The sequence below is a fragment of the Lates calcarifer genome, linkage group LG15, assembly GCF_001640805.2.
Source record: "Lates calcarifer isolate ASB-BC8 linkage group LG15, TLL_Latcal_v3, whole genome shotgun sequence".
NCBI lineage: Eukaryota > Metazoa > Chordata > Actinopteri > Centropomidae > Lates > Lates calcarifer.
This window is the reverse complement of record NC_066847.1, coordinates 4,887,421-4,913,675: the sequence shown is the minus strand read 5'-3', so window position 1 is coordinate 4,913,675 and position 26,255 is coordinate 4,887,421. Positions and strand designations below refer to the sequence as shown.

General features: G+C 39.6%; 4 protein-coding genes across 8 annotated transcripts in view; 3 read left to right on the top strand and 1 right to left on the bottom strand.

The window, feature by feature from the left end:
* Positions 1-1,516: 1,516 nt before the first annotated feature.
* LOC108899537 (H-2 class II histocompatibility antigen, A-U alpha chain) lies at positions 1,517-5,088 on the top strand. 4 transcript variants are annotated; one of them, XM_051076236.1, is made up of 5 exons: positions 1,517-1,686; positions 2,317-2,574; positions 3,617-3,901; positions 4,122-4,217; positions 4,731-5,088. In XM_051076236.1, exons 1-4 carry the CDS (start codon positions 1,629-1,631, stop codon positions 4,172-4,174), a joined length of 654 nt encoding a protein of 217 aa, XP_050932193.1. In that variant the 5' UTR covers positions 1,517-1,628; the 3' UTR covers positions 4,175-4,217; positions 4,731-5,088. The 4 variants fall into 4 exon arrangements, with proteins under 4 accessions (XP_050932193.1, XP_018555540.1, XP_018555544.1 ...); XM_018700024.2 differs by lacking the exon at positions 4,122-4,217 and having other exon boundaries at positions 1,518-1,686; XM_018700028.2 differs by lacking the exon at positions 4,122-4,217 and having other exon boundaries at positions 1,520-1,686; positions 2,437-2,574.
* A 592-nt stretch (positions 5,089-5,680) lies between these two features.
* On the top strand, positions 5,681-9,986 carry LOC108899536 (H-2 class II histocompatibility antigen, E-S beta chain). The gene is made up of 5 exons (XM_018700022.2): positions 5,681-5,990; positions 7,353-7,622; positions 7,872-8,153; positions 9,227-9,338; positions 9,504-9,986. The coding sequence occupies exons 1-5, from the start codon at positions 5,918-5,920 to the stop codon at positions 9,562-9,564; spliced, it is 798 nt and encodes a 265-aa protein (XP_018555538.1). The 5' UTR covers positions 5,681-5,917; the 3' UTR covers positions 9,565-9,986.
* A 999-nt stretch (positions 9,987-10,985) lies between these two features.
* On the top strand, positions 10,986-16,107 carry LOC108899595 (vitelline membrane outer layer protein 1 homolog). Its single transcript, XM_018700117.2, has 4 exons — positions 10,986-11,256; positions 12,907-13,019; positions 14,183-14,489; positions 16,023-16,107. Exons 1-4 carry the CDS (start codon positions 11,047-11,049, stop codon positions 16,023-16,025), a joined length of 633 nt encoding a protein of 210 aa, XP_018555633.1. The 5' UTR covers positions 10,986-11,046; the 3' UTR covers positions 16,026-16,107.
* A 4,289-nt stretch (positions 16,108-20,396) lies between these two features.
* LOC108899496 (raftlin) overlaps positions 20,397-26,255 on the bottom strand; it is a 95,351-nt gene continuing 89,492 nt past the window's right edge. For both annotated transcript variants that reach the window (XM_018699970.2, XM_018699971.2), the window contains exon 10: positions 20,397-25,620. In XM_018699970.2, coding sequence (XP_018555486.1) covers positions 24,970-25,620 — 651 coding nt within the window. In that variant the 3' untranslated portion in view covers positions 20,397-24,969. The remainder of the gene's footprint in view (positions 25,621-26,255) is intronic.

Below are 26,255 nucleotides of genomic sequence, written 5' to 3'. Positions count from 1 at the left end.
TTTTGATATTGACCACATTGTTAAGCGCCTGTCAGCCTTGGCGCAAGATGAGCTCAATATCTGTGGCTTTGTTGTCAGCAGACAAACAAAAGACATAAAAAAAATCAATAAGGCCATAGTTAAAGACCTTCATAAAGAATTTGGATCGCCACAAAAATTACTGGAGGCTGCAATAGCACCACAAAATACACATTTTGAGGATGCAGTTTTAAGGTATTTAAAAATTCACCTTGATGCCCTCCATACTCCAAGGCAATCTGCAGCTGCCAGGTTTTTCTCAGCAGTGGGAAGAGCCATAACCAATCCCTTCAGGCGGCGCAACAACTAAATTACCCCCCCCAATCTCCCCCTATTTTCTATGCCTGCACGGTGGCCCCTGAAACTCTGGCCTTGCAATGATCAGGGTTGGATTCCCAACCTTGGTCTTTGCTGGTTTGAGTTTAAATGCTTCCAGTGTTGGCAGGGTTTACTCCGGGTCCTCCGGTTTCTTCCCACATTTAAAAAAAAAACAAAAAACATCTTAACAGGGTTTACTCCGGGTCCTCCGGTTTCTTCCCACATTTAAAAAAAAAAACAAAAACCATCTTAACAGGGTTTACTCCGGGTCCCCCGGTTTCTTCCCACATTTAAAATCATAATATCAAAAAAACAAAACAAAACAAACAAACAAAAAACAAACAAAAATAAATAAATAAAAAATAAAAATTCAAAATTTTATTTGTATTTTATTTTGATGCTGTGGACTAAGTCCCTTGATGAATTGTACATGTTATTTTTAAAAAAGGATTAGAGATTACATTGTAGTATCTTAGGACAGTCGATCTTATAATATTTTCAAAAATAAAGTAAGAAAATATCATTTAAGGGTTCATATGTAAAGTGAGAACAAATATGAAGTGTAGGTGTGTTTCAGTTTTGGGAGTCAGATGGTGGAATTATCTTGATGATGAATTTAAATTGTGTAGGCCTCTGTTTAGCTCTAACAAAGCTTTACAATTTAATATAATTAAGGTGTTACAATGTTAATTGATTCATATGTAAAATTACTGGGGATTTGAATTTGGGTTCTGGGTTATTTATTTTATTTTATTATTTTTCTTGGAGTGTATAGGGTTGGATAAAATAAGCCAATGACTTCAGCCTATTCCTTTTTTGGCTTTTAAAATTTGTGGGAAATTGTTTTTCAAGATGTATATAACCGAAATAAAAATTAGTTATTCATTCATTCAGCTGAATTCTCTAAGAACCACATCTCCTTCTCTGCTTCACACCTTTCCTTGACCTCATAACATTTTCCATCAAGGTCAAGGAAAAGTAATTTGGCAAAGAGGTGTTTTTTGACTGTTCAACTGCAGCCTTGTTATTTTCAATAAAAAGACAGCCACAGTGTCCAACTTGTGATTATTACCTTTGTCCATTGAGTGGCAGCAGATAGTCACGTTAAAATCTGAGTTACACATTCCGTTGGTGTTTTCAAGGTGGGAATGTAGTCACTGAGTTACACGCCTTGATTGCTTTGTGTTGTACGGAAGTCCCCTTGGAATATGAATCATGTAGTGATTTGGTAGAGATGAGCTGCAGGCAGTGAAACCTTCCCAGTTTGGTGTTTGTCGTACCTGAAATGCAACATGACGAGGGACCTGTTCCTGGTACTGCTGCTTATTTGTCTTCCAAAATGCATTCAAGGTAAATTATTGCAAAAGTACATTGTTCATGACTGTCAGGAGGCATTTAGAGGTTGTGTTTTCAGATATACATTAATCAGATCAAAATTATATAAAATATGAAGAAAACTAGATTCATGACGACAGTGATGATGCAGTAAGTTATGAAGAAGTGGGTGGTGTCGTCAACATACCACCAGAGGGATAGAGTATATGAGGAGATATTTTTCTTTTCTTTGTGGTAAATATTTTACCTTATTTCTTTCTGTATCTTAATGTAAAGAGTAGGGTCTAGACCTGCTCTGTATGAAAAGTGTCTTGAGATAACTTTTTTTGTGATCCAGCGCTATATAAATAAAATTGAATTGAATTGGTTCATGATTCTCAAATGTCAATATTCCATCTAACTATTTGTTCAGCCAGCTACATTTTTACAATAGAAGTCATGGTAGTTGGTTTCCCGCCACTGTGGCTGATGAAGGCAAAAACAACCCTGCCAAAATTCTGGCAGAACTTGGATGGTGTCTGGTCTTAGTTCTCCACATTATTTGAGTTATCAGGCCATATTTAACTTGAACACAGACAGAAATGTGACTTAACAACGTTGCATATTACACACACCAGAATGTCATGCAAAATGTTTTTCCTGCAGGTAAACATTTGCTTCGCTTTTTGACCTTTTGTCAAAAGGATGTGGCGGGTGATGGCCAGTATGACATTGAATATGATAGTGATCAGCTCCTCTATGTTGATCCTATCACCTATCGGGCAGTTCCACGCCTCCCCGAGTTTGCAGAGCAGTGGATCCCAGACCCTGGACTGGCCAAAGACACATATGTGTCCCTGGGTACCTGCAAGTACAATATCCCACGTGCCATAAAAGGAGAAAATAGTCCTCCAGAGGCCATAGGTAAAGTAGTTAAAACACTGAGTGTCTTTTTTGAACTTCTATTTATGTGGCTGAATCTGTGAGAGTTAGAGCTGTTTACTTTTACAACTATTTAAATCAACTTAAGTCAGTGGAGGAATAATTACTCAGATCTTTTATTTAAGTGATACAGCAGTGTAAAAATACCCAATTTCAAGTCCAACATACAAATCCAGCATGTGAGGGGGATTGAGATGACCAAGATGTTCTCACTCCATTGATCTGAATGTGCCTGGGGAAGTCCACAGTTCCGTCTTCCCGTTTCACGATACAGGACTGGTTTCAGTTTCATTACACCCCTAGTAACCAACCAAGAATATTGCTGCTCACTGTATATTTCCAAACCTTAAACTAGATTACAGCCTACTCCCAAGTACAAAAGTCAGTCAAACTACTACAGTGTAATAGGAGCGACAGTAAGCTGTGTTATTAAACACAAGTTAATGATTAGAGTGTTCTGGTGTGTGTTTCTAAGAGAAGAAGAGGTAGTACGAGGAAAGTGAGCTGTGAGCTGCAATTAACCTCTCTGGGTGTATAATCATGGTTGTATTGTGAGTGCAGGTTAAGGCATCTGTCACTGTTTATTGTGTAGCTCTCCACTGGGGAGTTTCTATTAATTAGCATGCATTCCATGTTACTGGGACATGTGAGTGTCTCTGGAAATCTAATCACTAAAATGATGTTATCTATTATTTCAGTTCATTTGAAAGTTGTGGTTTTGAATAGCCATGTGACGAGTTTGATGAGTATGAAAATGACGTGAATCATATACCATGGCATTTGTGGTCACCAGATCTTGACCCAGTTGAACTCCATCGTCATCATCAGAAAGCCAAAATGTTTTGGAAGAATGGTGTTTCATCTTTCCAGTAGACTTAAGAGAATTATAAAATCTATGCCAAGGTGCACTGTAGCTGTTCCAGTAGTACATGATAGCATAATAACGTACAAAGATACTTTATACTGTACAGTATTGTACGTCGGCCATGTAGTGTAACTATCTGTGTCTATCAACTGTCCACAGTTATTCCTACCTCCCTGATCTACCCAAAACAGGACATGGAGATTGGAGTTCCCAACACCCTTATCTGCTTTGTCAACGACTTCCATCCGCCTGTAGTTGACATCACCTGGACCAGAAATGGGCAGTTTGTGGACCAGAGTGAAGTCAGCCAAACTCAGTACTACTCCAACAGCGACTTCAGCTTCCGGACATCATCATACTTGAATTTCACGCCGCAGGAGAACGACATCTACTCCTGCAGTGTGGGCCACATCAGCCTGCAGGCGCCTCTCACCAGATTCTGGGGTAGGTCATTCATAATTAGTCCCAGCTATGATTTGGTTAATAGATGTTTTTAATTTGAAACAGGCAAGCTAAATAGTTCAGGTCATGATTTATGCTTTCTGGAGACAAGTGATTCTTACACATGTCATTTCCCATCCTGCAAGCACACCCCTTGCTTATTTAATAAAAGATAATGTGTAAAAAAACAGTAGATTGATACTAAGTTACCTTATCTCCTCAGCTTCTTTCAACATCTTGGAGCATACTACATTCATCTTGAAGGAAACAATTTGATAGGTTCACAAACCATCACGCCTTTCACCTCACCTGACCTGTAGTAAGTCAGATAAAATAGACAGTAATGGTGGCAAAGATTTCCACTGTTGGAACTGGAACCTGCAAAACTTGTTTTCCTCAAGATAAAATCTACTAACAGACTTCTACACAGTAGACATTTTGACCCATAACAGCATACATGTCTGCTGGTGGCTCAGTGTTTAAACTGTAGCCTTGCAGCAATGATCAGGTTCATTGATCAGGTTGGATTCCCAGCCTTGACCTTTGTTGTGTGGAGTTAAATGTTTCCCGTGTTGGCATGGGTTTACTCCAGGTCCTCTGGTTTCTGCCCATATTTAAGATCATAACATCAAAATAAAAAAAACAAAAAATTCAAATTATATTTTGATTTCGATGATGTTGACTAGATTCATATGATAAATAGAAATTGATGAATAGACTTTTGTTGAATATTAAATTGGTGTTAACTTCAGGTAGTATTACCTTTCAAAAACTCATATCACCAAAACTCTTATTCTATCCACCTGTGTGTGTATATTTCTTTTTTTCATAGAGGTTGAAGTACACACAGACCACCAGACTGTAGCGACAGCAGTGTGTGTTTGTGGTGTAATCCTGGGGCTGATTGGAGTTGTCACAGGACTCTGGTTCATCATGAAAGCCAACAAGTACCACTGGGTTTAACACATCAAGACAAACACCTGAAATTCGATGTCAGATGTGCAACATAAAAAAAATGAAAATTTAGAGGCGTTACCCATCTATTGCAATATTGTAGCACAGCATTGGGCTTGTTTGTCATGTGCACATAAAGGATGGAGGAGGGAAGTTGAAAATGTCTGTTTCTGTTTTTTATACCACATGTGAAAGTACACACGAAAGACACTGAAATAAAGAGAACAAATCCATGACATTTTTGCTTGTGTTTTTATTAACTCTTCATCAGAGCAGCCCGTGTGAACACTGGCACGTTCACAAAGTCACCATCAATTATCACTGCACCGACTAAGCTTTTGGGCAAATTGCTACTCCTGCAGTGACTGCCTGACATGAATGATCTGTAAATAGTGTTTGTCATGTCTGCTTGCTTGTGTTTTAATACTGGCACAGAATGCAGATGCTCCAAACTGCCTCTGTTCTCTGCCGATTTATTTGGCCTGGGCCTGAATCTAATTATTTTCGCAGTGATGGATGAGATAGCTGCCACATTTTAATATGGAAGTGTGTTTAGCTTCTGAGGGATTTATTTTAGATCTCAAACACTGAAAATCCAAAATACTGCAGCCTTGATTTTCCAATAATGGTATACTGTATATTTAGTGGTGTGGAAATAATTCATATGGATTCATCTGTAGCAGTAACATGGCAATGGGCTCAAATTACAAAATAGAGAGAACTGATACTGAATAACATCAGTTTACAAAAGTGGCAGTGCTTTGAGTACTTCAGTAATGTGAGCCATTGCATGGGAAGAGAGAAAGAAGACTGACCGCACCTTTGTTTTGTTCACTTGATATGCAGTAGCACACATGTGAATTCCTTCCCCTTTAAATAATTTTAAGCATGAAAACAAAAGAGCTTTGATGAAACCTGCAAGACCTGTTGGTCTCAGTGCTCTCATTTCTATAACCAGGATGCAGTTTAGTTTTTGAGTGTGAGAGATTTTAGGAGTGTGATTGACTCTGGAATCTTTTGCTTGCAGCAAGTGACGAAACTCACGGTGTAGTTTTCAGCGTGTGGATGATGATGATTGGACTTTGTTTTCTGTGCAGTCTCACAATTTCTGCTGTTCTGTTCTGCACTACACCAACAGGTAGGTTTCTTCAAGTTCTCCTATTTTAGCTTTTATTTATGCAGAGTATGATATGATTTTTAATCCTTTAATGAGTTGTGCAAGGTTGATAAAACAGGAACACCTTGCACTCTGTAAAACTGACTTTACCTCTTGCATTGCCACATGATTTTGTGTTTGTGACCTGTAGCAATAATCTGTGTCTCTGTAAATTACCCTATGTTGCCAAGTAAAACAAGACTTGAACATCCATATAATGACATAACATATTGTTATGCACCTTTGCTCAATTCAATACACTTTGGAATTTTGCTGCAAGAGTCTTACTTGGTCTTATATGACCAGTAGCTTATGGTGGGTAGTTTAGCTAATGTTAGATTTCAGATTTTGTTGTGTACAGTTTTTAATCACTTATGTGACTTTGTTAGTTCTAGTTATGTCACTGTTACAGTATACTACATTTTTACCATTCGTCACTATCTTATTATATTACACAGTAAAAGTTATAGCCTGTGGCCTCACTGCAACACTCAGTTATGAAAATAATCATTTAATTTGCTAGGTCTGTATAAAATTATTCACATGAAGTAACTGTGTTTCAACCTCATGATTCACATGTGTAGCTTCCATAATTGTCTGTTATAGTTGCTGCCTGAAGTACCAGTGCATCAGTTAGAAACATTTAAAAATGCGACAAGGGGAACACTCTCTAAAATGATAACAACATGTGCCAAACATAGCCTAAGTACTATAAATGGATTCTTCTAGAATGGGGCATTTGGCAAAGAAAACCCATTAATATTTAAAAAAACAAAAACAAAAAAAACAAACAGAAAAAAGATAAACCAACAACAGCCTGTTTTCATGTTTCTGATAACCTGTAGAATATATGTGATAATTTATGTTGGTGTTGTCTGCACTGTCTACAGTTCTGTATGTATGGTAGGCTTAAATATTGTAATTGGTGCTCCACACCTGGTGCTAATCAGCCAATTACTGATGTGTGGAAGGTGGAGCATTTGTCTATACAGATCATGTTTGCATGTGTGTAGTATTGTATTTTTGCTCATAAAATGTTGTAGTTCAGTCTGGAGAGTTGTGTTTTTAAATGGAATGTATTTACATTTACCAAAAACACAACAGTCTCATTAATAACTACAGCAGAACCATCATTTTATTGGCAGGTTTTGCTCATCCTCTGAATGTGATATATCTCATTAGTTAGTTTAACATTCACAGAGACCAGGATGGAAGTGTAGGTTTGAGAGTTAAATTTGTTGGCCAAATACCTTCTATTTGAAACAGAACAAAGGGCTGCTTTGTTAAAGTGAATGTGCAATAAAAGTGATTGGTTTTGTTGTCACATTTGTCTTATCGTTACAGGTGGCTATGTGTATCAGATGATATATGACTGTGAGTACGGTGACAACATCACAGACATGGTCTTCTTTGTTAAAAACATATTTAACCAGAAACTTAACAATCTATATGACTCTCGGGTTGGGAGGTATGTTGGCTTTGGAGAATATGGCATGAAAAATGCAGACCACTTTAACAGTCAGGCTTGGAAAATGGCCTTAAGAAAAGCTCAAGTGGAGACTCTTTGCAGATACAACGCAAGACTGTTCAGAAGGAGCACACTGGATAGAAAAGGTAAGTTAGGTTCTGTAATTTCTACTCTTGGAAGCAGGTTATTACATGCCTAACAGTGCCACTCCATTGGCTTAATTTGTTTCACTGAAAAAAGGAAACAGTCATTCTCTACCAATTCTTTAATTAAATGGCTTGAAAAAAACTGTTTAGTCCATGACTCTCACTACTGCACTCCTTAAAGAAAGCTCTCCTTCCAGCAGGTCATTTAGCTATTTTTTTCTTTTTGCACTAATCATTTCTACACTCCAGTGCCTCCGATTGTCAGGGTCCGTCAGACCAAGCCAGCTGACTACGGGGAACGGTCCATGCTTGAGTGCAGCGTTGTGGGGTTTTTTCCTCAAGAAGTGAGGGTGAGCTGGCTGAGAGACGGTGTGGAGGTCACCACCGACGTGTCGTCCACAGATGTCCTGGCCAACGGGGACTGGAGTTTCCAGCTTCACTCTTACCTGGAGCTGATACTTAAGAGAGGGGAGAGGGTGACCTGCAGGGTGGACCACAGCAGTCTGAAGGAGAGCCTGGAGGTGGACTGGGGTAAGCATTTGTCATGTCATCTGACACCAAAAAGACTGTGATTACAGAGGTGGTGGGGTGCAAAAATACTCATGAAGTCATTCTCTCTTCAGCTTCAGACGCTGTCGATACCCCCAGGCCCCTGCATTTTTATTGTAAACATTAGATTTCAATGCTTGAGAGTGGGTAGAGATAACTGCTTAGGGTTAGGATAAGGTTATGGATCACAAGACATCACTGGGTTGGGTTGGGGTGAAGATTAGGTTCAATTTAAGGTTAGGGAGAACACAGATGGAGAAACAGATTTTACTTCCCACAGAATCTACCCCCTGAGCATCAGAATCCAATGCTAGCTGCATTTTGATGGATTTTTCTAGCCTGTTGTTCTCACCCTGACTAGCATTTATCCCTGGTGTGTTCCTATGCTTCCACATTACCTGACCTCCTCTCCCACCTGCTCACCTGCTTCTCATTCCCTCATTAATCCTGATACCAGCCACCCAGCACCTTCTCCCTGCCAGGTTGCCCATTGTGCCCCTGTAGCCAGCTGTTCTTGTTTGTATGCCTACCTTTTCATGTTTCCAGCCTTTTCCAGCCAGTTTTTTTTTTCATCTGCCTATTTAGAATATGCTTGTCTTTCCCAATTGACTGCCTCTCGCTTTACCTTGCCTGCTCTGCCTCTGGGTCCAAACCTCTTGGTTTGTCAGCTGTACTGACACGTGAAATTTGTGAACGTGCAAAGCTTTGACAGTGGTGAAATTCACCAGCAGATTAAGAGAGAGAAGGTCTGAAGATGTCTGTTTTAGAAAAACAATTAAAATGTTGGCAAGTGTCACCAAGCAAAAGGAACAGATTTTACTTATTCCATACCTAAGATAAAGTAAATCCATTCATCTAAGCATTACCTCAGCACCATTGATCTATATTGAGAATTGTGTGTATACTGATAGCAATGAGAGATTATTAAAAGCATTAACTTTATCTTCATGTCACCTGACAAAATTTGATTTTTGCCTAGAGAAGAGTTAAGCGTGCTGATCTATTATAGGATCTGTGAGCAGATTAAGATTTCACTGTCAATATTTTTTTCTTAGACACCTTTTCTCTGGATGTTAAATATCTGAAGATGGCGGTGGGGATCAGCATGTTATTTATTGGCTTCGCTGTAGCTGCTGGCGGATCAGTTTACTACTGGTGGAAACAGAGGTGTGTTGGCATCACTGTTGATATAAACTATTCACGTTTCTTTTGTGCATTGTTCATTGTTCTGTAAGAGAAGAGATGGTGACAGAGACCAGGCAGAGAGTAGGTGTTATGAAAGAAACAGGTCATCTGTTTTTTTTTTTTAGTAACACTTTCTTTTCATTTCAGGTTTGACTTCAGTCCAGTTGGCAGACAAGGACAAACATCTCCATGTATTTGCGAGTTTTAGTTTTTTTTCTTTTAACAGAGGGCAGCTGTGATTATATGAATAATAAAAATAAAAACCACTGAGCTCTGCTGAAGACTTGGATAGTGTTGTAAGTATTACAGGTGACCCCTCAGCTTTCTACAGCACAAAAACCCTCCATCTTCAAAAACCCTTTAGCCCACAAACAAACAAACAAACAAACAAAAAAAGTCCCTCTGTCTGCTTTTCCTGACCTACAGTGGGAGGAGATAAACAGCATGGTGGGAAGGAGACAAGCTGTTTTACCATGGAACTCCCCACATAGCAGAGCTCCTCCTTCATCATTTTTGTCAACCAAGTATGCCATAAATTGTTCACTGGGTTATGATCATTTTGTAAGATTAAAATGTCAGACCTGCCACTTGCAATGGTTCCCAGCTTGGAATAAAAGATTCTTTACATGATTACATCTGTGTGTGTTTTGAAACACAGTAATCCAATACAAAATTAATTTTTGATCAAAAGTCTACTTTGTGCTATGGGGGGTGCTTCTCAGCACCAAGGAATTAACTGCATGAAGGAAATCTGTTAAACTATGGTTAGACTCTGGTACAATAGTAGACTGAGCTTACACTTACATTTATATCACTACTGTTGACTAATGTTAACATGTAGGGAAATGCACAAGCAAAGATCTGAGTGCAACACAAGCCACAGGAGAACCTCCCCATACACCTGGCTATAACATCAAGAAGATTAGCAGGCTCTCAGATTATCTGAAAACAAGGCTGGATCTGAAACAGACAAGACTTTCAGCTCTGTTCCGAGTGCTAGTCTTACAGGGAGATAGATGCTGCAGACCCTGAGGAAGCTCGTTTCACAGTTGCCGAGGGGAGAGCTCTCGGCAGCTGTTAATGTATGTATCTGAATGCATGAATCACTGACAACCTTATCTGGGGATAAGGCTGTTCTCCTCCTTAATTCTGTAAAAAGTGACGCTCAGTTTTTAATCTGACAGCAGTGCAGGCATGTGATGTCTGAGCATATCCAGGCAAAACAAATTAACTGATTCCAATATTCCTCCTAATCTCTTTATTGGCCCAGCACTTTTCAATCTATATAGTATTACAAGACAATAGTAATCCCTGCAACATTGATTACAAGATGTTATAACTGTAAAGGCTCTGTTGCTGCCAAACATGTCCAGTGAATTTCATATGTAAAGTGACACATGGATTCTCTGCTCTCTGGTGATGTAGAAATGTCAGATCCACTGCATGTTGATGTAAAAGATGAAGGGTTTGAGCAGCATAGCAGAAACCCTGTGCTAGTGAGGTAAAACCTTTTCTTTTTCCAACACCAGCTGTTAATTTCCCACGCCACTCTGTGACTCTGTAAATGATTCATGCTGATATGAGTGGTCTATTTTGGAATCAACAGGGAGACTATAAGAGCTTTGAGTCTGAACCCCCGGTACTTGTTAGTTGGCATTTCAGAGTGAAACACTGACTCGCTGCTGTCAATATGGCAAGTCTGTTCGCCGCTGTGGCCTTGCTGGCTGTGTTTTCCAGCGGGTTATGTGAGGAGAAAACCTTTCTGCAGAGAGCTGGTGTGGCCTTTAACAGCAGACAGTACAGATCTCTGCTCACTGTTGACAACGGAGAGAAGTTTGGAAACTGGACCTGGCCAGAGATGTGTCCCGACAAGTTCTTTGCTGTTGGCTTCAGTGTCAGGGTAAAGACACCAACTCTTTCATGTCTTACTAATATTTTATTCAATATAAACCTCCTAAGGCAAGGCAAAAAAATCTCTCTTATCTGTTTTTAACAATGTTAAGTTTTCAGGTTTTTAAAAAAACTTTAATGAGCTTTTATTTTGACTTATAATGACTGTCACATTGGCAAGCAGCTTTCCTCAGGATAAGAGCAGCAGTCATGTGGCTGGTATTTATACTAACCTGGGCAGGTGTTACAAATCAACGCAATCAACCTGAGGCCAAATCGAGGCCCATCACATGTCCAGAGGGAGAATGATGTAGGTGATATTTTAATACTGTTTTTGCATCATCAAATCAATTTTGATATTGTAATTTATTCATTTTTGTTTCACATTGACTTGTTTAAAATATATTTCTTCATTTGATCTTTAACATAGGATTGCAGCTTTTTTTGTGTAAGAATACATTTGTGTTACATGAATTTGCTCCCTGGCTTGAATGTGGGATGTTTTTCTTTTTAGGCTTATGTCATGTTTCTCCATGGGTTGTGCCTTTTCCTCTAATGTGGACATGTGATGAGCCTTCAGTTGGCCTCAGGTTGATTGCCCTGATTTGTAACACCTGTCCTGGTTAGTATAAATGCCGGCCACATGACAGTTGCTCTTATCCTGAGGATGAAATGGGAAACAGATGATGAGAGCTATTTGCCAAGGTTTAAACATAAATATATCTGAATTATGAGTGTACAGCTTTCCTTTTTCCACGTAGCTTTATTTAGTTAAAAGGTTTTGAAAATGAAGACACAGAACTCTTTGCGTTGAAGTTCACATTTGTTCACTTGCCTGTGGGTGATAGTTTTTCCTCCCTCTTATACTGACTGTGAAAAGATCCCTTCCTTATGTGATTCAAATGTAAGAAGTGGGGAATGAAATTCACATTCTGTGTATGAGCTAATAAGGCCTCAGCAGTCTGAATTAGTCAAATCAAATGGGTATCTTCTAAAGTTGCAGTCTTTAGATTTCAAAAATCCCCTCTTTGTTTTACTGTTCCTCTGGCTCAGCAAGGAAAAACTGTCCAGGGAGACAAAAGAGGGAATTTGTTCTAAACTTTGAAGCCTTTGAAAGAAACCTGCTCAGACAACTGAAGTTTAGCATTAGCATTTTCCATGGAGTAAGGACTATGGATTTTATCTCCCACGTTTATACTGAAGTTCTGTTTGGATGCAGGACCTTTACAGCCAATGTAGAACAATTACAGTGACCAGAAACTCTTTCAATATACATAAGGCACATATTGTTTTAAGATAAGTGTTATAAAATCCTTGAAGGTGTCTCAGAGAGGGCAAATATCAGATTAAAACAAGTTGCAGTTACTCAGTTTTCCATCTTGTATTTTGTTTAATGTGAAAAAAAAAATCTATCTTTGTTTACCTGCATGCAGAACAATAGCAACAGGGATGCACACTGAATAGATAAATACCTCCTTGTTGTTTCAGAGACTAACCCACACTTCTCTGAAGAGACTACAACAAACTCCTCTAAACAATCTGCTCTTCAACCAGATATGAACCTTCACACACAAGTTTGCCAGCTGTTTTACAAATGAGATAAAACACTGGGGTGATCGGAGCTATTAATACGCCTGGGAACTGTTTTCTGTTTCCTCAGGTGGAGTCGAACCAGTATGGGGCAGACGACACTGCCCTGAACGGGATCCGCCTCATCTGTGCCAAAGACGGGAACCGAAGCTTCCTGTACTCTGTTGAGTCCCACACTGGCTAGTAAGTAGCCTGCAATAGTTCCACTCTCTAATAAGACCAATTGGCAATTGTTAAACTTGTTGGTGACCCTTTGATTAATTCTCATGGGTTTATCACTACAATACAACAAGTAATTAAGTCTGCACTTATGAAAAGAGATCCAGACATATGTGAGTGTTTACATAGAAAAAGCACAAAATCAAAAATCTATATATAAAACAGTAATAAAGTAAAAAAATACTGATGAAAACAAAATGAAAAAACAGTACAATAAAAAAATAAAACAGTTCTGACATAATGATTAAAAAAAAAAAAAATGAGTGATTAAAAAGATCTTACTGATCCTTAGAGAAGTTCAATGTCTAACTCAGTCAAAAGTGTTCACACTGGCACCATATGTCCAGTGCTTTATAAGTGGTCTATAACTTCTTAATCATTAATAAAGCCGCTATAACGACTCATAAATACTTAATAATGGGTTCTTTATTAGAGACCTGTACTCCTTTAAATAAAACCAATTGACATAGTCTTTTAATAAGGGGGAAGCAATTCTGAAATGTATAAAATGTAATATTACACAGATGTAAATGTGCTTGGATCTTCTTACTTTTCATTTGTTTTTCATTTGTAGCAGTAAATGGGGTAAAATGCCCTGCCACATCTGCATGTTGTTTGTCTCCTCTACAGGAGAGTTTTATTTGAAAATACAACCATTGTATTGTAGTGAGCCGGTGTTTAGCTAGCAGGAAATCTAATGTTGGTCCGTAATGGACGTATCAGTAGAAATACTTTCCCTCACCCTCTTTCAGCATGTCTGCCACTTACACTGAAATGTTTTTACTGCTGTCGTTAAATATGCAGCTGTTTGTTGCTGTGGCCAGATCTATCTTGTGATCAATCTCAGTGGGACTAACCTGGCAGCACTATAAAGGTTAAATAAGAATTAGATATTTAAAAAAATGAGGTACTTTGAAATCAGCAGGAAGCTGGAGACAGACACTTCCCCATCATGTTCAGAGGGGAAATGAAAACACTGTTTCTGCCAGGATTGCAAATTAGGTGTTCAGATGTTGAATGTCTTGACTTCCCTCCAGTGTTTCCAACCCAGATCTTGGATCTGTTCCTGATTTTTAAAATTTTTTTTCTCCCCTTCACACTCCTGTATATCCTCCTCTCCTGTCCAGCTTTGGTGACTGGTCCCAGCCTCAGTACTGCCCCAGTGGCATGCTCACCTCTTTCCAGATTCGCGTGGAGCCTCATCAGGGTCTGTTTGGTGACGACACGGCCATCAACAACATAAAGTTCCGCTGCAGCAGTAACCCGATGCTGGAGGCGCCCGGCATGAACTGGGGAGAGTACGGCTCCTGGAGCCAGGAATGTCGTGACGGAGGAATCTGTGGCATCGAGACCAAGATGGAGGAGTACCAGTATGGCCTGGATGATTCCACCCTCAATGACGTCCGCTTCCATTGCTGCAACAAGCCTCTGCAGGTAACATGAAGGGTTCAATGATGGGAACCAAAACCCAGAAATAACTGACTCACACCAAGTCCAAGTCTACTCTGAACGGCTTTATTTTGGTTTATTTGAATAAGTGAGAATCATTTTATTCCAGACTGCGTGGGCCCCAAGCCGCAACAAAATTGCCTGAAAGTGTTGGAGGTACAAAACTGTAACTCTAAACTCTTACCCTACTTCTAACCTGCAGGAAGACACATGAAAAACCAACAAGGAGTAGTGGAAGGGGTACAAATACAACAGTAAAAAAAATGCTCCACTACAAGTAGAAGCCCTTAATTCAAAAGTGAAGTATTACCAGCTATGGCCTATACTTTAATGAATGTAATTAGTTACTTTTCTCCACTAGTATCAGGTAAACTTGCCGCTGACAAAAGGGTTGAATGTAAGATTGACTGAATGGCTGTGCTCGAGGATTTCTCATTCTCTTGAGATTTTTTTTTTTTGATGATGTTTGGAGATTTTCTCCAGATGTTCCCAGATGATATAAGATGGGGGCCTGGCTACTTGAGGAACCTAACCACCAGCTGCTCCTCGTGTTTGAAAATGTTCTGGTGTCTCTCACAAATCACTGTTTTAAAGATAGACAGGAGGCACAGAAGCAGATTATGAGACATCCTGGTGATTAAAATGTGAGAATATGACCTGAATATCAGGTTTTAGAAACATGATTCACTCATGCCTGAGGTCATGAATGCTAATAATAACATTTCCAAATAGATTTTGTAACACCTCTTCAGATTTACCTGGCTGACTTGCCAGTGCGACCTGCTGTATGTTCATAACTGATAACAGAGGCGAATTATGGCAGAGAGCACAGTCAAGTCAGTGTTTAATCATAGTCACTTAGACTGGAATCACATTAGTTTATGTACAAAATCTCAGAGATGACAGATTATTAAAGCACTCTCCAATGATGGAGCTACTTCAGACTTTTGTTTCCAAGCCCCAGTTTGTTATGAAGCCAAATCAAATCCAAAAATACAACAAAACTGATTTTTTATTTTATTTTTTACTGTGGTTCTGATCAAAGAAAATGAATTACAGGTTTGACTGCAGTCTCTAAGTCTGAACCACAGTGGGTCCTCTTCAACACAGAAATCAAATCCCATCAGAGTTTTTATTTTCTGTTTTTATTTAGTTTATCTAGTTCTTTCTGAATATAGAATGAAAACCTTACCCAAAGAGAAACTGGGCCAGAAAATTGTGCCCTGATGATCTGGGAATCAGCAGTTGACCAAACGCTTTCACCTCAATATCCATTTGGTTCTGGAGCTTTCAGCCATGTTACATGATCTTCATCATCAGATGGAGTTTGCCAAGCTTTAATGGAAATATAGAAGTCCAGATTTCCTTTTTTCTGAGCACTTTAAGGACGTCTTGTGGATGTTGGTGTGTGGCATTATTTAAATATAACAGATACGATGTGTAATGTGTATATATAGCACGGTTACATGAGACTGTTCTTTTCTGTCAGTGAATTTCTGCTTATGTTTTTATTGACAGTAACTGGCGAGTGAGAAGCTTGGTCCAGTCCCTCTCTGACACCCTGAACTCAAAGATGGCAAAAATTAAAAAGTGCACATTTGAATTTCTCCTTTCTCTGTCATTCTTTCCCAGAGCCTCAAGTGTCTTATATAGCTTCACTTCCTTCCTTTTATGATAACGCAAACATGCATTAAGATGAGAGTTTACAGCAGCCCACAACTAACTGACGGTTATTTGCCAAAACACTGAGCTTTCAAAACAAAGTTGAGTGTCACCCTCGGCGGCAAACACAAAAACATTAAAGAGCACTGCTTCAAAATCAAGTCCTCGTCTGAAGAGCCACTTTTCTACATCATGTCATCCTCTCCTCACCTCTCATCAGCGTGAGAGCAGCATGTTTTCATATCCTGTCTAATGAACCAATGAGCTCACAGCTAAGTCATAATAAGTGTGAGCACAGAACGGAGCCGCTGACACAGGCATTTCCCAGAATTCCTGTTGGAACTAAGGTAATTAAGAAATGACAAGAGAGGGGGTATTAATTAATTTACAGTTTAAGGCCTGACAAAGGTTGATAAGACACCGATTGGCACACACAGAGGTAATTGTGTTAATTAATCGGTGAGTAGTTAATCTGCAAACACAGAGTGTATGCGGCGGGTTGGGGAGGGAACTCGAGGACGTTATCAAACACTGCTGTAATGGTTTTCAGAAGATTTTGCAAGTCAAGGCAAAGTGATTACAGTCTTTAACACAGCTACAGAGCTCCTCTCTGCTATGGTAATAAACACACTCACGTTGACCTCATATCTAAGTTCAAAGTGTGCTTATTGGAGTTAGATGCTCCAATTTCTTGTTCTGCTTGGAATATGGATATACTAATAACAGCAGGAGAGAGGGATTAATAAGGAAAACTGCTGCGAGAGGAGGGAGCTCATTTCAAAGTACCAGTGTAAACACAGCTCTATTCATCTTTTATTTTTGTCCAAAAAGTGCGGGCAAATGCTCATTTTCAAAGTACTTATTTTGTCTGAACAACACATGTTGTACAGCCAAACATTCTCCAAACCAGTTAAATTTTCTTAAAGTTTCCAGAAGTTTGAAGTCAAATCTTCATGAAATGTGTCAAAAACAATGCACAAGACATCTATGTCTTGAATATTTCCATCCATCCTCCCATTAGCTATACAGCCGATCCTTTAAATGTTTAAGTCTAGCTAATACTGGGTGGAAGGTGGGGTATACCCTGGACAGTCTAACACAGCGCTCTGTGAAAACATCATTTAGCCTCAATGAGGAGTTGATACAAACTGATACATAATATATATGACACTGCCAGAGAGTGTGGAATAAGATTATTTTTAACAACCTTATTCTACTTCCATAAAGTTCGGGGACGTGTGATGTGTATATATATCCTGACTTTCAGTAGGGATCAGGCTTTAAACATGCTGAGTCCTATATTTCCATGTAATGCAAATATTGAACAAATATGTAAACACTGTTACAATGTGAGAGGGGTCACTCGCAGAGAGAGTTATTCTATGATTCTGCAGCTCCCCACAGCTTTTCATAGCTTTGTATCTCAGAGTTTCAGCTCATTGTTCAGCCGTTCAGCTCACAGCTTTGCTGTTATGATTCACTCCCACCTGCTTGAGTTACTTTAGGCTTCAGCTGAGGGGTAAATAATAGTATTCAGTATTTCCCTCTTAAATGCGATACAAGAACCTTGAAATTGTATGTGAGCAATGATCAAATACTCTATAAGCTGACAACGGGAACAATAGAGGAGTCCTGCGTGTTTTTAAGTCTGGCACTCTGCACAAGAAGCCTTGAACATCCACTAGATGGCAGTGCTGTGTCAAGTGGCGCTAAAAGCCACATCTCACCAGAACCTGTGACATTTATGGCACGGCACATCCACTTTAAACATCTTACACTGATTTTATGAGTGCAATGAATCCTAGATCAATCAGTTCAGCAATGTTCAACAGCTGGCACGGCCGTGCAGCTCCACCTCTCACTGCACCAAAGAAGCCTTCTGGGCACAAAGGCCTAAAAATCTGCATTGAATCAAGCTCAACCCCCGACCTGAACGCTGTTACAGCATCCTGTGCTGCAATAATGAAAACAAAGGAAGTTCATTATTCAAAACACGCTGCCCTCAGCAAAGTTGTTGTGTAGCTTTACCTCTGAGTCCTGGAGTGGAACCTCTGGGATGTAACGCCCCAGGTCGTAAGTTTAATATCCAAACCACAGGCTCAATGTGTTTCTGACCAGCTTAGCAGCCCCCATTCTACCTCAAGAGCCATTAACACCTCCTGTAGCGAACAGAATGGATATGGTGTTAGTGGTCTTGGTTGAAGGCAAAGCCCTCTTCTTAATGACCTTATGCTCCCCTGGTCTCCGAGCTCATGACTTATAGATCACACCAGCTGTGTTGACTCAACTGTAAATATAGTTCAGTTCATAAATTCTGTGGGGTTATTATGATGTGTGCCTGCCTGGGTTTTTATGTGAAATATTGATGCATGAGGGACAGTTTTGGGGCTGAATGGCATTGTTTTGATGTAAGGGGCGAAATGAATAGTGGTGTTGTGGTGTAATAACTATAAAGTTGATGTATTCTAAGGTTCCCACAGTAATGAAGGTAATAACCAGATGGAGCAGATTTGTTAAAAAAAAAAAAAAAGTGATTTGGGTCCGTGAGTCTCATTTCCCTGCTGCACTCTCCTCGTTTTTAGATTTTCACTGTGTTCAGTGGACTGAAGTTGTCATTTCATCTTTCAGTTACTTTATAAGTTCCTCCAAGGGCAGCAAGGAGAGTCCTTATACTGGGCTAGAACTCATTTCTAAGAACTTGTTTTTGCTGGTTAATGACACAGAGCTACCTGAAGCACCCAAAGAGAGACGACCATTGTGTCCTCCGATTCCCAAGGCTGCACGTAAGGCTGTAGTAGATGAACCTTGGTCTGGAGATGATTTTTTTTCTCCCTCATCTTGACTTATTTACTGTCTCCAAAGTGTTTTGCAGATTGCTGTAGTTCCCCTTAGAGATGCCAAATGAGTATAAATCCTTAAATGTTATTCACAAGTGCAGGTAATGGTTCTGTGAGTTCCACAGTGAGATTTTGCTATGTAGTAACGAAGCATCCTCATTTCAGAGGTGTTTTTACCTTTTGAATGTGATGATATGATGATACTTTCACTTGTTAGCTTGTAAAACTGTGAACAATTTTAGCAAATAAAATTGTTCCTTATACTTTTGTTCCTTATGTTTTTTTTCCAATTCCACATTTCAGACATTTCTAAATCCAAACCACTGTTCTACTGAGTCTTTGAAGTTATATCACAGTTGTGTCTCACCATGAACAAAACTAGGACGTCAGTATGAAACGTGGATCAGTGTTTTTTTGACGCGACCGGCCCTGATCTGCTCAGACACGGACTTGTTTCAGACTTGACTCAGTGGACTTAACTGCAGGTGCTGCTGCTTGTCTGTGTACATTTTTCTTCTCCAGTCAGAAAGGTCTATCTTAAAACAATACTCATGTATGTATTGTTTTAATACTTCTACTGCTTACTTGCTTTTCCTTGAATAATATCACTGTAGACTGAAAATCTTTGGGGTTGGACAGTTTAAAAAATGAAAAATAAAAGAAAGGCATGCAGTAAAGTGCATAACTCCACCAAGGCCAAACAATCCTACACATGTCCTTTTAACTCTTATAATAGAAAAATAAAGCATATAAACATGCCCTATTGCGCAGTGTTACGGAAAGTGATTAAAAAATTCCTGGATCTGCCAGATCCAGACCAACATTCAATGGGTTGTTCCCTGGCAGCCCATGCCCCTTCCCTCCACCAAGTCTGGTACAAACTAGTTCAGTACTTTTTGCATAATCCTGCTGACAAACAAATCAACAGGCATGGATGAAAACAAAAGCTCCTTGGCAGAGGTAAAAAGGAAAAAAAGCAATTATAGGAGATATTACTTTAGATTTGAAAATATCCCCACTAGAAATTGAGGCTGCAATTTTTTTAATCAGGAGATTAATCAATGATCAAAGTAATTACTAGTCCTCGCAAAAATATATTCCAAAGTTCAACTGAAGTTAATATGAGGCTTCAGCAGTCTGAGTTGTCCCCCATCTTTCCATTAGGAAAGAACATTAGGAAGCAATCTCTTAATGGTCTGTATAAAATAAGAGGAATGATTATACCAAGCAAAAACTGTTTCAGTGTACAGACTTGATAAATTGCAAACCTTTAGTCAATTCATGAGAGCTAAAGGATAATTCCAGAAAAAGCTTTTGTGCTTGAGATCAAGTGGCTGTCTCAACAAACAGAAACTGTTTTTCCTTTGACACAAAAGAAGCAAAGACACGTGTACACGTTAAATATAAATCATTTTATAATATACAAATTGTACAGATGTCATGAACAATAGGAATGTGGACATACTCAGGATAGCAAAGATAAAGAATACTTTTTCCTCCTCGATAGCAAACACTGCTATGCAAGTGACAACAGCACATGATCAAAGATACTCAACATTCAGGATGGCAGCCGAGGTGATAAAAAACTAACATCAGAGACCAAAAAAACAAAAACCTAAGAATACTTTCCAGAGGCTGTGAGCAAGCTAAAGTGACAACACAGAAAAAAAATGACGGCATCCTATTGTATCATGTTCTGTCATTTCTACTCTGCCCATTTCACGTCATAGTAGCACACAGGAAATGAACCATAACATTTTATTTTTTTTTTACAGCATTACCAAGAACGATTGCACCAGCGCCACTATTGAGGCTCAGAGACAATTATGCTGATAAAAGACAGGAAACTGTATATTACCTTTTTTTCTTTTCTTTTCTTTTTTTTTAAAACACAAATGAGTAGAGGGCTGCAAATGTATATTTAAGTCTAACATTAGACAAAGGTCTCCTTCTTCTCACGGATGGATAAGTTAACATGGTTCAGCATCATTTAACTGATGAAGTGTCAGATCCTGCCTCGCTTTTCTCTCCCTGTCTGTGTTTTTCTTTTTTTTTTTTAGTAATACCAGACATGGAAAAAAAAAAAAAAAAACACAATTACCCACAGTCCCTGGAGTGTACTCATGTCAGAGGTTAGACTGCACTGCAACCAATCAGCCCTTATCAGGGAGTGTTAGAGCCATGAAGGCCACCGCCTCAGGTAGGACGGGCGGACACAGGGCCGGATGTAACTTCCGTCAAGGTTACAATCATCCATGTTTGTGGACATCCAACCGGAATGTAGTGGGAGTCGGAAAAACGCAGTCATGTCACATGACATCACCTTGTCGCTTAAATGATGTTCCAAACTCTGCTCTTCTTGATAAAGTGGAATATGATCTGTCTGTTTTCACAGGATGCCGACAGGGAATAAATGTCACAGTTTCACATTTAAAAATAAAAAAGGGAGAAAGGTGGGAATACTGAAATAAATTCATATTCATAAAACAGATAGATGACAGTTAAAATGTTTATCTTGACGCTGGGGAGGATGGAGAAATTGATTAAATCTGATTTAAATAAGCTGACCAGGAATCATCAGGGAAATTTCTCAAATATTCATAGTGATCTCGGCAGCTATCAAAAGGCGTATTTTGGTGTTGCCTTTCATAATTCATATTTGTCACATCTGACAAAAGCGTGAAAGTGACAGCTGAGTCTTATTTGCTCCCCGGCAGCATTAAATATTTCTTGAATACAATAAGTGCTTATTAAAGCTCAGACAGCCGAAAGCTAAAAAAGAAAATAAAATACCACAGAGAATATTATGATATGACTTCATATCTTAATTCAATATCAGAGTGGTTATTTGTCATGTGCTCGTGCAAACTCCTGTGTACAGCTGTGAAAAATCCATTCTGGTTCAAACGTGACCCTCGACCTCGTCTGCCATTAGTGATGAACTCACACTCGCAGGTCTGGGCTCCGTCATAGTGGAGGCCGAGAGGACAAGGAGCATATGTTTTTTGGGTGGGTGTGGGGGTCGTACACGCTGTGACCCCTCAGTTTAAAACCAACAACAGCCCTCGGGAGGTAGCTCGAAGCGTCAGTCAGAAATACATTTTAGCAAGCTTTAGTGGAACAGCAGAGGCAACACAAAGCCCACAATAAAAATCTCTCGACTCAGAAGCAGAACATTCACAATAATAATAATAATAAAAAAACATGTTCAAAACATCTTGAAAATAAATCAAAAACATATTACCTTCATATAGACAAACACTTCAAATCTTTTATCCCCTCACTGTGAATTCCAGTAATAAAACAGGGAACAACAGCTTCAAAATACCAACACTGACTGTAGCAAAACTTTCCTGTTTGACTATAACAAACATATAACACTGAAATCACCATTGTGCCTCTAAAAGACATTTCTAATAGCAGGTTGTGGGCCATTTACAGTATAGTAATAAGGCTAAACTGGTCACAGTTTTTATATCCTACTCTACACAAAAACATTTGCCATTTTACATTGAAAAAAATCTCAGCGGCAGGTGGATTAATCCCCCAAAAGGAGAGCACTTATTCAGCATAATCGATCTTACTTGTGTGTAACTGAAGAGTTTTCATCTCCAAAAGGAGACATTTTTCATGACCAAGGTATCATCTATTCTCATAAAACAAAAGATCCAAATTATGACAAATTATAGTCTACATAAAGCAAGACAGCAGGTAGTTTTAAGTTCCTCATTAAGTGAATTCTAACATTTCAATAAATAGGTCTTCTGACATATTTTGTGATGAAGCATTTTTAAGACAAAGTCTTTCTCCTCAGTGCAAATGACATCGCCGTTAAATCTGAAGGCTATTTTCTTGACGTGTTGAGGTGTTTTGCTGTCAATAGCTCCCCCCCAAAAAGTGACCCCCATTAGAAATGCATGATTCCTGACAGATATCCCACTGACAAAATCCATTAGCGAGCTAATGAGAGCTCTACACCGTGAGCGTTGCCTCCTTCCTCCCTCCCGTTCCCCTTTCTCAAATGGAGAGCTACACGATGCAATGAAACAGCACATTATGACTTGGTTATTGTCAGAAATGATGTCTGGGTAAGAGGTGCTTAAAGAGCTGGAGGTAAAATAATGAAGGAAATCTCAACGGGGAATGTGGGACGCAAACGGCCGTTACTTTAAATGAGCCTATTCATTTCTTTTATTTGACTCTCTTATGCTCTGTGGTCTCTCTTTTTTCCTCTCAACCTCGTTCATTGTCTCAATCTTCAGCTCTCAATCTTTAGTTTTGGGTCTGAGTAAACAACAAGCCTCTGCCCTGACCACGCAGCTTAACCTTGTCTCCACACTGAGAAGTGCTTGTGTTTGTGGCCTTTGACTGGAAATGTAATTAAAAATGCAACTCTGCGTAGAAATAATCCTCACTCCTGTATGTAAAAACTAACTAGGTGGATCTAAATATGAGTTTTGCCCTTGAGATGCAAACATTCAGCTGAATTTCACATCCTTATCTGACTTGGCTTTGAATATGGAACATTCTGTATGCAAGGTGAGCTTAGCACACCACACCAAAGAGTGATTATCGGCTCTTTTTGAAGCACTTGACGGCTTAGAGCTCAGCGTAAACAATTATCTCTTCACCCTACTTTGGATTGCCTGTCGCAACAAACGCCTTTCCCATCACCTCTACCGGCATTCTCCTCCAAGTTTCCTCCACATCACAACTTACTATGGTGCACAGAGAGAAGGAACAGGAAATGGTGATACAGTCTAGTCTGTGATCACATAGGACACTTTTCTGAGCCTGTCTGCCTTTTGTATCGTCAGTCGTGTGGTTGAGGCAGGCTTGTGCCTTGTCAGGATTCTGTCTCTTGGATTTGACTTGCTTTTCCACAGCTTCAGAAACCGAGAAGAGCAGCTCAGACTGTTGAACTGTCAGGTGAAAGTACCTCTTGTAGCAGATGCTATATCTGGTTGGGACTCTCAGACAAGATAAGAGCTGGGGGGGCCAAGCGATGACCTTTCAGGAACATCACTGCTGTTCTTCTAATTAACCCTAATTAGACAGGTTGACATCAAAATGTTGCTCCTCACCCCTCTTAAAGGCCTGGTCACACCAGAGTGGCAGAATGTAATTCATCCGGGTATCTCTGCAGAATTTGTGGTTCTGGATGCTTGGCGACACAAAAACTCTTTACATGGATAGCTGGTAAACTACTGTGTCTGGTGAGCTAACAGCTAACATGCTAGCATTATTTTACACCATTTCATTCAATAAAGAATTACTGAAAAAAAGCTCTTAGACCTAGCGAGCTTGTTACTGACCAGCTTGGTTGTTGAAGAGACAATAAGCTCACACAGTTCAAGAGTCATATTTGTACCATTGACTCTGGACTCATAACCATCAGCTGACTATTCCTCTTTTGTCTATATTCTGACAGAAGGGGTTAAATTAAATCTAATGTGTTGTTGCACAAACTTGGGTGTGATGCACGCAGAATTACTTTGCAAGAACTAATCACAAGTTATGCTGGTTCCATTTTAATTAACTGATTTCACTGCAAAATGTTTTAAGTGCTGATGTGACCGGGTCTTTAAATTGTTGCTCATTCCTCTCAAGTAAAACAAAGAGTCATCCTGGAGCAACATTATAAATATTCACCCCCCTGTTGGTCCTCATCCAGTAATTCCAGTGACTCCACTTTGACTTTCACGCACCAGCACCACCTGTTTTGGATATATACATTCAGTATGTGTGGTTATACAGTAGGACTGATGTCTGCAATTACATGAAATCATTCTGTAGCTACACTGTGGCAGTTTGGGGGGAATCGTTTATGAAAGATGGCAGGTTTGGACAATGCTGCAGCGATGGGGACCGAAGCCCCGTTAATTTGGATTAGGGACAACACTGTGAACCAGTTCTTCAGATGGGGAATTTTCAGAGGTAGGGTGGGGAAAAACCGTGACTTGGGGCTACTCTTTAGGCTCCTCTGGGTTTTGATTGGTCGGCGTGGCCTGTGAATCCGCCACAATCTCCTTGGCAATGACCTCCACGCCTGCTGGTTCCTCTGTCTTGCATTTGATTGCACTCTCTTCACCCTCATCTTTTTCCTCATCTGTCTCGACGCCATTTTCGATCACAACTTCTGCCACACCCTTGTCCTCCTTTTCTTTGGTCTTGTTCTCTGTTTCAACAGTCGCAACGGTTTCTACCACTTCCTGGATTTCTCCGTTCTCTAAAGGCTCTCCATCCAATGTTATTTTTTCCTCTTCTCCTCCTTCCTCTGAGCCATTTTCTGCTCCTTTGTCTTTTGTCTCTGCTCCTCCATCTTCCTTTTTGACAGTCTCTATGCTGATTTCAATCCCATCATTAATCTTTCTATCTTCCTCACACCTCGATTCCCTTTCTTCCAGCGTCTCACTTTCTCTCACTGCCTCTACATCTGTTGTGTTCGCCCTTTCATCCCTACTCTTGTCTTCCTCTTTCTCAACTTTTTCTCTATCATCAAGAATCTTGGGATCTTCTGCATCCTTCTCCATTTTTGTTTTTTTCTTCTTCTTGTTCTTTGCGGTGTCTTTGATACAGCTCTTGTTGGACTTGCTTCGGGGCTTGAAGATCAGTTTCTGAAACATTTACATTAGCATGTTAGTGGAATACATTTTAACTCTTGAAACATGCTTTTGGGCAAAAAGCATTGCACGCAGACTTAATTAAGAATGGATCACAGTGGATCTAATATTGTGCTGGGATAACTAGCTAATTCAAATGAGCTTCATTGATGCAGAGAAGGAAATTGAGGCCATTCTGAGGGGAGATATTGGTGCCCTCAAGGCCTTCAGTCTGACCAAACAAACGGGCAAAAATTTAATGCAATATGTCCTCAATTACTTGAACAACTTCTGCAGCATTCTACACACTGCAGGAATACTGAGATAAACTGCAAAGGAACGGGCACGGAAATCTTGTTAACGCTAGCAATTCCCTGAGTCTTAGGGCCTATTAAATTTGTTGTTGTGATGGCAGTTTAAATTCGGGTCACAGAAAGCATCAACATGGATTCATTCCACTGTGGACAAAGGTTAGCTTTAGAGGTTATCACCACTATTGAGGGTCACCAAGAAAGCATTACAACCACACTTCCCCAAACAACACATTTGTCTGTTGCTGAGGAATTCCCGATATCTCAAACAGAGAAGAGTTTCTTCACTCTTGTCCAGCGCTGTGTGTGTTTGTCTACCTAGAACAAAAACAGCTGTGG